Consider the following 12,494-nt stretch of genomic DNA (forward strand, 5'->3'; position numbering starts at 1 on the left):
CATGTATACATATGTAACAAACCTGCATGTTGTGCACATGTACCCTAGAACTTAAAGTATAATAAAAAAAAAAAAAGAAAAGAAAAACCTGCCCAGCATTGTCACAGTATTGTCACTCAGCTCAGAGGTTGTGGATTTGTGACTTAAATTGAGAGTTTGCTCTCTTACTCACTACAGTGCCTAGATAATTGTGAAGATAAGCACACAACAGTGAGCACATCACAGATGGTGACACACTCAATTCCTTAAAATTCATAAAGAATAATTTTTCTCAAGGAGCGTATCAGAGGACTCAGCATTCGTTAACCATTCACACCCCAAAGCTCCAATTCCTTCTCTAAATATCATTCTCTCTGTGCCACTCAGCACCCGGGGACATAGAGGCCTCTACTGGCCAAGTGACAAGGTGAAGCTTTTCAACATTAGGAAACATTTCTGCTTTGTAAATGCACATACAGCAATTTCTTAGTTATCCACCCTGAAAATCAGACAAAGAATCAGTTCATATTTAGTAACAAGAGGAATATACACTGATGTTCTTGTGTCTGCTACTATAGTTCTTGTTATTTTTGTTATTACCTTAGCTTTGGTGTTCTTTTACAGTTGCATAGATATGAAGCCATTTACTGCTAATGATTTCATCTCTATAACACTAAATTATATTGTGCTCCACTTTTAATCTCCTACTCTGCAGACAGAGAAGATCTTTGCCATTTTAGGCTCCAAGGGAGAAGCGAATCTGTCTGTGTTACACCATGTTCATACTACCAGTCCTATGCCTCCCACATAATGAACACTCAATAAGTCCTTATGATGACTGAATACTTTTTGTTTAAGTTGCTTCTTCTTTAATATTGTCTTTAAAACAAACATTTTTCAAATATAATTCTTCTCTTAAAAAGAATATTTCTGTAAAAAGTAGTCATACACGGCCGGGCATGGTGGCTCATGCCTGTAATCCCAGCACTTTGGGAGACCGAGGCAAGCAGATCACCTGAGGTCAGGAGTTCGAGACCAGCCTCGCCAACATGGCAAAACCCCATCTCTACTAAAAGTACAAAAATTAGCCGGGTATGGTGGTGGGCACCTGTAATCTCAGCTACACAGGAGGCTGAGGCAGGGAAATTGCTTGAACCCAGGAGGCGGAGGTTGCAGTAAGCTGAGATCATGCCACTGCACCCCAGCCTGGGCAACCAGAGTGAGACTCCATCTCAAAAAAAAAAAAAAAAAAAAAAAAAAGGTCAGTGGGGGTCATACACTAAGAAAGTAAGAAAGCAAATAGGAAACCCAAGGGTATTAAAAGGGCTCTCACTGAGAATGTGCATATCCAATGTGCATTCAGGGCAGGGGTTTCCTCATGCCTATTGAGGTTCACATCCTCACACACTGTCAGTGCTTAACGCAGATTATTAGTCAATGAGGGAACAAATGCGTACGATAACAATGATACTGAAGATAATGATGGTGATAAAGACATGGCTGTAATTCATAATTGTGCTGCCAAATCTGTAAGTATTCACTATCCTTCAAAAAACAAAGAGAAATAGAACATATCCCTCAAGGAATGTTTACTCATCTTAAATTGGAACACGAGATATAACTGTTGTATCATTTATATGGCTATCTGCCTACTTAGAAATCTAAAAAGACATCTTTGTTTTAATCACAAATGAATTTAGTCAGAGTAAATAATTACACCTAAAGCATTGAGGCACAATGGGGAGGAAATTGGGTGTTTAGAATCAAGTTTTCTCAACTTTGCCTGCACTTGGCTATGGACTCAAAACAGCCTGACAATCCCATTCTCCCACATGACCTTTGCAGGCCTTCATTCACTTACTGGCACTGAAGATAATTTTTATTAATAGTAGGTCTGAATGGACAAGACTTATAAAACTTTACAGCACAGGGGAAGTTTTCATCCATCACTGTAAACAAGTTGATATCAAGTCTGAAAATAGACAACATATTATCTGGGTTATAGATCATAACAAATCACTTAGTGTAAGCTGGCTGTGATGAAACTGGTAACTTAGCTTTCAGCTCACTAGTAGCAGATTTTGTGAGTGCATTAATGGGACCTACTAATTTAAGGAACTTAAACTACACTGTGTCAGAATATTACATCCCTTAAAAGTTTTCAAACTAACATTTCCAGGCAGGATCACAAGCACTGAACTATCCCATGCGGTGACATTTACATCTAGTTTGTGTGAATGGTGCCCTTAATATTGTGCGATGCACATACTGTACTCCTGTACCCAGAAGACTGTGATTTGGGGAAATAAAAATGCATTTAAATAAAATATCTTTAAGAATTACTATATCATTACACCTCACCTAAAACTTATTCTTTAACTGGAAATAGGTAAAGAATTCCAAATCTTAATATTCCTAGAATGCATCTCCAAAAATCTTATGTGATTTTCTCTTCAACATAACCTGTAAACTATTTGTGGGAATCTGAGTGTTGATTGTTATCAATATCACATTAGTTCCACTAGTTCATTCTCATGTTGAGGCTGTGAAAATAATCTTGTTAAATGTTTCTATAGGAAGGAAAAAATCTCTTCAGAGCATCAGATAGAGAGAAAATGTTTAGTATTAGTCATTGCTTTTAAACTGACTCCAGGAGAGAATTGTAAACAAGATAAAGGAAAGAAATGCCACTTCATTGATTTTTGTTTTTATAACACATTGGCATTTTTTCACCAGACATCTGAGTACTTTGTTGGGTTACTTCTTGTTCAATTTCCATGTCTCTTGTTTGTGTCCATAGCCAAAACATCATTTCTGGGAAGTACAATTCCCAAAGCAATTACTGTCAATGGCATTTACTAACTCAATTAATAGAGCTTGGGGAGATTTTGTGAAAGCTAGATCAGAGTTTTCGAGCCAGTGTGAAGTAGTTTGTTGATATTTGTCCTACTTAAGGATAAAACCCCAGCATAAAAATTTGGTGAAACAGCACCATATTCTGGATTTGAAACAGCATTTACCAATATTTGAAAATTCTTGAGGAAACCCAAAGACCACCCACAACCAAAGTTAACATAAAGCATTTTTCAAATTTAAGTGTCTCTCATCATAGTGTAAACATATCCATTCTTTGATTTAATCCAATCATCTTTACAACGTAGTTCAATAAAGTTTTCAAAAATAGACATATCACAAGTTCAGATGTGTGTCTGCTTATGTGTTGTGATGGTATATTGGTAGTCATTGAATAAGTGAATGAATCAATGAATGCATGAGTAAATGTCTATTTCAGTTTACAATTATCTTCACTGGGGCACTAAGTTATCATCAATCAAATTTTGATCTGACCATCTAGAAAATTCCGAAGCTATTTGCTTTTTGATCAGCTGTTATTATTGTAGTATAAAGTACAATTTGGTGACTTTTTGGTAGTCATTGGAAAGGTCTTCTTTGGGAACACAGAAAAAAGCAACAGAAGTTCCTGATATATTTTTGAACTGGCTTGAAACATTCCTGGTTCCACACCAGTCCACCAATCATTTGGGAGAGCACAAACAAGGTTGATGCAGGCAGTATTTTGCCTAAAGTAAGAAAGAGCCTCAGATGTATAGAATACCTGGCCAACACAATGTTACCAGGGGTCATCAGGGGCCCTGTGATAATTAAGTGAGACTATTTCTGAGCTAAGGGTGACATTAAAAACATTTTGCGACCAATATGTCGTAAACACTGGCCAATCAGAATTTAAATGCACGAGTAGGATTTGGGAGAACTCCTGCTGTGCCAGCCAGTACCCCATTCTTGCTGGATCATGATGCTCCTGGAGGAGGCACCGGGGAGGAAGGGGAAGTGGAGTTGCACTGATGGCTTAGGGGCAGTGTCTATTTACCAAATGATAAGACACATTTTAATATACCAACAAGTTGCATGGCCCTTCTAGTATATGGAAGCTGAACATCAGCCCTGCCCTTGGCTTCAGCTCCTTTAGGACAGTGGTTCTCAAAGTGTGGCCTAAAGACCAAGAATTCCTAAGATTGTATTAGGAGATCTATAGGGTTCTCCCTTTTTAAATGACTTACCTAGATGAAGGTAGATTTTTTTCTATATGTTTAAAGCAAGACAGAGTATAGTAAAAGAGAGAATGCTGAAGTACATGCACAAATCTGGCCATTTTTTACTGAGCCAGACACTAAAGCAATTTGTAAAAATAGAAAAGTGCACCACTTTTCTCAAAAAATTGCCTTTGTTTTAAAAAATATATTTTAACAAAATATACTATTCTTATTTGCACATGATGAGTTAATTTCTGTTATTATTTATTTTGTTGTAAGTAATAATTTTTAAGAGTATAAAGTATAAAGGGATCCAGAGACCAAGAGTTTGAGAACTGCTACTTAAGGAAATAAAACAATAAGAACTGTAGAACACCAAGGAGGAAGACCCTAATAGCCCCCATCCCTCGATCATTTTATTCAGAGTTCCAATTGTCTCTTGAAAGATTAATTAATAATTTAAAAATATTCTTGTGTTTTTCACTTATGCAGAACATGGCCACTAGCATATATTTATATTTCAAAATCTTGCTAATTTATACTAATTTCTGTGTATAAAGTTTTATGTATTAGATTTTTTTCATAAAGTACATTTAGCTAAACTTTGCTAATAAAATTTTTATCAAAATGCCATGAGGAAAAAACAGCTTTAAACAATAAATTAAAATTTTAATTAGTCTATCAATTGGCATGTGCACAGTACTTCTAAAATGCTTGTAATCCATTGGTTTTGTATCCTAAGAATTTCATCAGAAATCCCTTTCCCATGACCATTTTTATTCATCTTTTAGGAGAGAGGAAAAGTAAACGCTAGCCTCAGTCTGTGCTATTATCTTCAATTCCACAGCAGCATAATCGAAACTACCATCTTTCATTTTATCTAAGACAAGGATTCAAAGGTGTACCATTGTTTCATATATCAAAACAAACAAACAAGCAAAAACAAACACTGCAAATGATCTCTTTATAAAGTTGGTATGCCAATCTTAGTCTAATGGCAAATGAAAAACAAAACTACCCATTAAAAACAGACACCAAAGAAAGTTACTTGTCTCAATCATGACACTGAATGAAGGAAAGGGTCAAAGAAACAAACAAACAAAAAACCCTCCTTTAAGAATCTGACCCAGATCCGGGCTTCGGTTAGTGCTTTTATTTATGAAACCAGTGTGGTCAAAGACCTTAACCAGAGAATGTAGGTAGTGCCCCCAAGTGACTAACAGGAGCAAATGCATATTATCTTGTAAAATGCCACTTAGTAAAGAGAACCAATTCCAGAAGCTTTAAAGTGTGGAAAACAGCAACAACAAAAACATGTGTCTTAGAATCAAATCCGGTAACCAGAATTTCCTGGCATATAAAATTAATTAAATATTGCTTATATAGAATTAATGTGTATCATGACAACTTTATCAACTTGCTAATATACTTTAGCAAGTAAAATGCAAGCGGGAAACAGAAGCAAAAAAATATAAAGTCATGGGCACACAGTTATTCAATATTCTTTGGGTATCTACTTCTAGGACCACAATCAAAGTGTACAAATTAATATGTGCATCCCCAAACCAAAAAATTTGATAAGCGTATTTCTAGGGCATGCTATTTCTCTGCCTAATCTATTTTCTCTCAATGTGTATATATATTTGAAATATATTTTATTGGTCACAGATAAATTTTATCATGGTCCTTTGATTTTCACAGATCAACAGGAAAATTTATAGCTCTTAAAAATCAACTTTTGAAAACAAAGATTAGTAATACACCTTTAAAACCTAGGTTTAAATTATAAGGTGCTCTTGGTCCTAAACTCAACTCTACAATGCTTCCACATTATAGTACATATAGCATTTATCATGCTTTGAAGCAAAGTCTTAGATTCTATATACAGTAGCCAGGTGGCAGCTGTAACTCTCTACATTTTGTCTTTATTGATTCCATTTTCAAGAAATGTACACTGAGATGAAGTGTCTTGCTGCGGTTGCCATCTATTGTATGAAGGTAATATTATAGTTCCTTAAGGAGACAGAAACTGAAGCTTCTGTCATTAATGCCAAGTTACTAATTGAGTCTTGGGGCTTTGTGATGATAGTCTGTGACCCAAAGATATCTCTAATCAGCAGGCATTTTATCCAACCAAATTTTAAAATGTCAAATGAGTCTTTCTAGATTTATGGGTGTTTGGTAGGGGACATGTGTTAACGAGTGCTATCAGGCATCAGTTGTCTTCTGGGGCCAATAGGGTTATCTGCTGATGCACTGGACTCCATGCTAAAAACACATGGATCACCCCCTCCACCTCATTTTTAGAACATAATACCCACTGCCTTTCTAAAGTTGAGAATATTAAAACTCTTTATCTTTTTTATTAGCTTTTGATGCTCAATAATGATTCTGTTTTTCATGTCTTAATGTAATGAGCTACAGTTTATATAGTACTTGAACATAACTATAACCTTTAAGAGGGGTTTTGAGACCTGCCTGGAAACACTCAAAACAAACAATGGTCTTAGAAACAGCAACTGAAAAAAGGCTAAAGGATTTGCTGAGAAAAATTCCAGCTTCCTTTCTTCCTTACCACTTTTCTGTCAGTATTGAAAGTGTAAAATGCTACATCAAGTACAATGCTTCTTAAATGATAAATGGATGAAGTAGGTGCTTTGAACGAAATACCAAATAAAGCTCTTCTGTTGAAAGTATGGTACAAAATGGCATTTATTCAAGTCATTCAAACAACTCTATTCCATTTCACAAATAATGAAAAGACCTCATGGAAGCTCAGGCACCTTTTCCTTGTCTTCTTACAAAAAAGTAACAAAAAGAACCCATTCCTAAGTGGCATTGGATCCATAAACTGGCTTTTTTACCAATTTGTATTGAGGGTAAATGGATAGTGAGCTGTTCAGCGCTTTTCATTCTCCTTGTGAAAAGCAAAATGCTGTATGTATCAACTTTTCTCCCTCTTTTTTGACCAAGACAATATCTTATTTTATATATATATATAAAACAGATATCAAAACATTTATGAACATATGGGAATATGCATAAATATACATACATGTGCAAGTAAATCATCTCAATAGCAGGATGAAAAACAACCAAATTTTGTCTGCCTGTTTCAAAACACATTCAACTCTCCCTATTGATTTCACTGAAAATATTTTGTTAAGTAATTATACCCTCATTTTATAGCTATTATACAAATAGAAATCAATTCTTTGTAGATAAGTATTTCAGTGAGTTCCTTTCAGGTTCAAGTTGGGTTAAAGACAGAAGACTTGCTGTAGTGCAGAACTGAGGTTAATTTTGAAGTCCTCTACTCCTCAGTAATTTCATCTAGAACACATTAACATGGGGCTGCTCATTTGCCCCTTTGAAGACACTGGGTGTTCCACGGGACCCAGTTTCATCATGGCACCATACGTCTGCCTTGCCACCTTCTGAGGGATATCTACTGCCAAATTTCAGAGCAAATGCTGTCAGTCAGGACTCACCTCTCCTTCCCTGGGCCAAGGCCTCCCATTCTGGGTATATTTGCTTTGATTCTGTCGCTTCTTTTGTCCTCCATCAGCGAATTTGCACAGCAAAGGCTCACTGGGGGCTGGGAAGATAAGAAACCAATTCTACATTAACAACTCCCCCTTAAAAAATAAGTGATTATGTGAGTCACAGTAGTGCCTTGTAGTGAGTATCTTTTGAAGTAACATCTTGCCTCTGAAGAGATATTTGGCACCCTTTTAGTCTCAGCTCTGTTGGCCGCTGTTCTAACTAACTGGGCTTCAAAAAAGTACTGGCAGATCATAAAAGAATATAACAAATATTGTTGAAAAAATAATCAGTTGAAGCAGAATGTGAATTTGCTTTAGAAGTAAAGACGCAAGCACCGACTCTTCCAGAAACGTGTTCATGATCGGTATTTATATGTGGATAAATATTTCTTCCTCAAAGCAACAGTGTTTGCACTGTAGAAACTGAAGGATTCAATTTTGGAAAGAGATGATTAGAAGCTTCTTTTTCAAAAGAGAGACATTTTGCTAACTGCAATCAAATTAGCTTTTAAAAAATTAGTCCCCTGTAATTTCTAAATGGCTAGAAGCTGATGCTCCACCCAACCCTCTTCACTCCAATTTTCCAGTAAAATCTAGTCAGAATCCCAGGGAGAACAATTATTAGAATGTTAAGTGAACCCACATGATAAAAATATAGCCAAAGGATATGGCTATAACTTGTGAGTTCCAGATTGCTTGATGTGGTCCTACATGACTCAGGTAAATGTATTTCCCAAGAGAAAGTGACCAAAACTGATGTCTGAACTCCTCTTCCAACAATTACATTGGAAAATGACAATCTTTTAAAACCCAACAGGGCAAAATTATTCTTTGAGAACTGATGTTCTCCTTCACATCCCTGCTTGACTGGAAAATTGCTGCTTGTTATCACAATAAATATATTTTTAAATGAATGAATAAAATGAAAGCCAAAGTGGCCTGACAAACTTTTTTAATACATTAATATGGCTGGAAGTTTCATTTCTTAGTTTATCTGCTTGAATTAACCAAACATTAATTTGTCAGTTTACAGTCTGAAAACCAAAATGACCACCCTGCATAACTGTACTCATTAGGAAAAGTACGTTTTACTAAAGATTAATTATACTAAAGGCCCTAATTCTTGACCAATCCCTGTGTCCTTGCCTTTTGCTATATAATATTGTGGAGCCCTCTCACTCTGAACCCAGGTCTGACCCCATGTGATTGCTTTGGCCAATGGGATGTTAGCATATGAGACATGAGCGGAAGCTTGAAATGGGTTTAAGTATTGAGAGTTGCTTCTTTTGCTCCTGTGCACGGATATGTGAACATGCCCAGGTTAGCCTGCTGGAGGATGAGATGCAAATAAAGATATGTCATCCTTAACAACCTAACATTCCAGCCAAGGCCATACTAGATCATCCAATGCCAGCCACCACCCAGACATGTGAACCCGCACATCCAAGATCGGTAGTGGTACAGAGTTAACTGGCAGTTAACAACAGAAAAAAATATATAAGCCTAGGTGATATAAACTGAGCCCACCACACAAATGTGTAAGCTAAAGAAGTCTTTATTGTTTCATGCCACTAGGATGTTATAATTGATATGTGGCATTATTGTCTTGATAGATAACTGACACAACTTCCCCAACACCCATTCTCCCCCATTCCCACCCCAGATTCCTTGCATTTATTTATCTGGGTAAAATTAAACCTTTTTAAGGAATTAATGAGAATTCCAAAATTGTTTCCAAAATTCTTTGCAAAATCAACAGTGGAAAAAGAATACAATCAAACAGGTACTTACAAATAAATATTTGAAAATCATTTGGCTCTAAGGGGGAGTCATATTTTGTCAAGTCCTTTTAGCTCACTCTTTATTAGCAGCAACTCTGTTTATCAGTACTGGAGGGAATGACTCAAAGAGACAGGGGTCACCATTGACCAAGAGAAATAAAAAACAAAATGTCATTCCTGCCCTATACAGAGCACACAGTTCTGTATAAAGAGAGCACTCAATAAATATCATTGCCTCACTGAACACAAGTGGTTTTTCACACTGACTGCTCTGATGAGCCTCTGAGTTCAGTGACTTGGGTGAAGCCAGGAAAATCACACAAGAGAAAGACTGCATCATGCAATATCTGTAGATAGTCACTGCCTTTATGTTAGAAGTACTGTAAATTCTGATTCCAGATGAAAAACCTAAATGCTAAATGCAATCATTGCATCCCAATATTCTCTGAGTAACATAATTTCCTGTGAGATTTCAAAACTATCTATTTATATCACATGTAAGCTCATCCTCCTCTATAGAGTATTTTCTCTCTAGCCATTTTAAAGATTCAGGTACATACAGGTATTAAAACGGGATGGTCATGCCAACATATGAGTTCATCACTGTCAGTGGTACAAATTTCTCACCAAAGGTATATCTAGAAGCACCTTACATTTCTTGCTGTAAAGAAACTGGTTCCAATTTCTTGTGAGGAGGGATGGCAGCTTTGTGTGCCTCTGTTAGGTAAGAAATTTTCCTAGCAACTACATTCACAGACACACACATAACACCCACAGGTGAGTTTTTTTTTTTTAACAGCTTTATTGAGTCAACTGACATAAAATAAACTGTACATATTCCCAGTACACAATCTGTCAGTGTTGATACATGCATATGCCTATGTGACCATCACCATTGTCAAGATAATGAGCATATCCATCACCCTTAACAGTCAGAAGCTTCTTTCTACTCAAATATAGTCTTTTTTTAACCAAGGAATGTTATCCAAGGAGAGGAATTTTTTTTTTTTTTTTTAGTATTTGGTGTTAATAATAGACTAAAGTTTATCAAGCACTTCCGTTTTACATAGATCATTCATTTAATCTTCACTACAACTCTATAAGCCAACTAATATTTTTCCCTATTTTACCAGTGAAGGAACTGAGATTCAGAATGGTTTAGTGGCTTGCTATGGGTCACACACCTGAGATTTAAACCTAAGTAGCAGCTAAACCACTAAATGCAGTTGTACCAATACTGAATTAGAAATCAGGCTTTATCTGCTAAGTATCATCCTTGAGGAAAAAAATATCTTGTCATACCTATTTGCACTGTGTCCAAATAAGCACAATTGGCCCATACATAAGAACTTTTGTGTCCAGATTTATTTGTAAGTCCTATAGTCCATGCATGATGGATCATCAGTGACCCAATATGGCATGAGATCGAATTTGATTGTCCTCTTGGATGTCTAACTCATAGGTGAGGAGTATGTTTTCACTCCCTTCCTTAGTCCCCATACCAGTTTTCCCTTAATATCATAAGCCTTCTGTTAACGTCAGATTTATATTTAAAAAGAGACCAACTTGCTTATTTTGTTCTTAAAACCTTCCCTGATAATTTCCAGATTTTTATTCTGCCTATGGCTGTAAGAACACATTGCCCAGTGGCTACAGAAAATTCTGGGTTTCTTTTCCAAGTTGTAAATGGTAATCTATTTTTATTTAAGTTTTACCTTTTATACATCCTTGGGTAATGGCTTTTATGAAACATATTTCTACTCTTTGAAGCAGGGTTGTTTATTGTCCCCTAATAATGGTTCTTATAAGGTTTATAGGATAGTCCTTGGTTCTAATAGTCTAGAATATGACGTCTCTTTAGGTAGTTTCTACAGGCTCATATTTCCACAGGCTTTATCACATACTTTGAGGGCACTTAATTGTTAAGGGTGCCAGCTTCCTGCGTTTGAAGTCTGGCTCCCTTACTTGCTAGCTACAAAATACTAGGCAAATTTCCTTCCTTCCTTCCTTCCTTCCTTCCTTCCTTCCTTCCTTCCTTCCTTCCTTCCTTCTTTCCTTCCTTCCTTCTTCCTTCCTTTTCTTCCTCTCCCTCCCTTCCTCCCTCCCTCCCTCCTTCCTTCCTTCCTCCCTCCTTCCCTTCCCCTTCCCCTTCCCCTTCTCCTTCCCCTTCCTTTCTCTTCCCTTCCTTCCTTCTTTCCTTTCTTTTACATTTCTGTGACTCATTTTTCTTATGTATAAAATGGGGAAATAATGTTAAATACTTCATAGAGCTATTGTGAAAGTTTTTTTAAAGAATGTATTATATCTAAATAAATACTGAATCTGTTTGCTGCAAAGATTATTATTGATTAGTATCCCTGTCAGCCATTTCCCAGTTACCAACTGTGAAACCTGGTCATGTGCCAGTATCAGAGTTTGGAACGTTTAAGCTTTATTTTCATCAACTCTGTTCCATTTTAACTCCATAGAGGCCTCATCAACATACAAACCTTGCAACTATCCTCAACAACAACAACAAAAAGTTGTGTTTATGGAAAAGATCTGTGTTTCTAAAACGGTTCTTGTTTGCTATAGCTTGTCATTGGGTCATCTGGCTACTACAGCACTAGGTCACTTTCCTGAGTCATTGCCAGAATTTGGCTTTCATTGTCTCCTGGGCATGATGCATGTTATGTTATTATTATCTGTGTTAACCTCCAATTGCCTGTGATGAATGCTCTCTGTTCTTTTGCTGTTTGTTTCTGATCATTAGTACTATTACTATTATCTTGCCACTCAATTGCAAAAGTTCTGTTGGCAGTTTAAATCCATCAGGGTTGTATTTTACTACTAGAAAAACTATTGAGCCATCTACATAGTAATAGATTTCACTGGAGTTTCCCTTTTCCAGATCCCATATTAACATGTTAAATAATTACTGTTGCTAAAGCTAAGTTCCAGAAAATCTTTCCTCATTAAAAGAGACCATCTTTACCTTTCGTTACCTCTCCCTAAAACAATTACATATCTATAATTACATTCCAAAACGGCAGGTCTTTCCCAATTCCCTTATTTAAACATTTGTATTAAATAAATAAAATAAAATACTCTAAATGAGTTATTTACACTAATATTTCTTCTACCGACTGGCATAAAAA

General features: G+C 36.2%; 1 protein-coding gene across 5 annotated transcripts in view; it reads right to left on the reverse strand.

Moving 5' to 3' along the window:
• Nucleotides 1-12,494, reverse strand: part of RBMS3 (RNA binding motif single stranded interacting protein 3) — a 1,191,227-nt gene that overhangs the window by 123,201 nt on the left and 1,055,532 nt on the right. For all 5 annotated transcript variants that reach the window (XM_032162240.2, XM_058442835.1, XM_058442834.1 and 2 more), the window contains one exon: nt 7,523-7,629. In XM_032162240.2, coding sequence (XP_032018131.1) covers nt 7,523-7,629 — 107 coding nt within the window. The remainder of the gene's footprint in view (nt 1-7,522; nt 7,630-12,494) is intronic.

Source organism: Hylobates moloch, unplaced genomic scaffold (genome assembly GCF_009828535.3).
Source record: "Hylobates moloch isolate HMO894 unplaced genomic scaffold, HMol_V3 SCAFFOLD_8, whole genome shotgun sequence".
Classification (NCBI taxonomy): Eukaryota; Metazoa; Chordata; class Mammalia; order Primates; family Hylobatidae; genus Hylobates; species Hylobates moloch.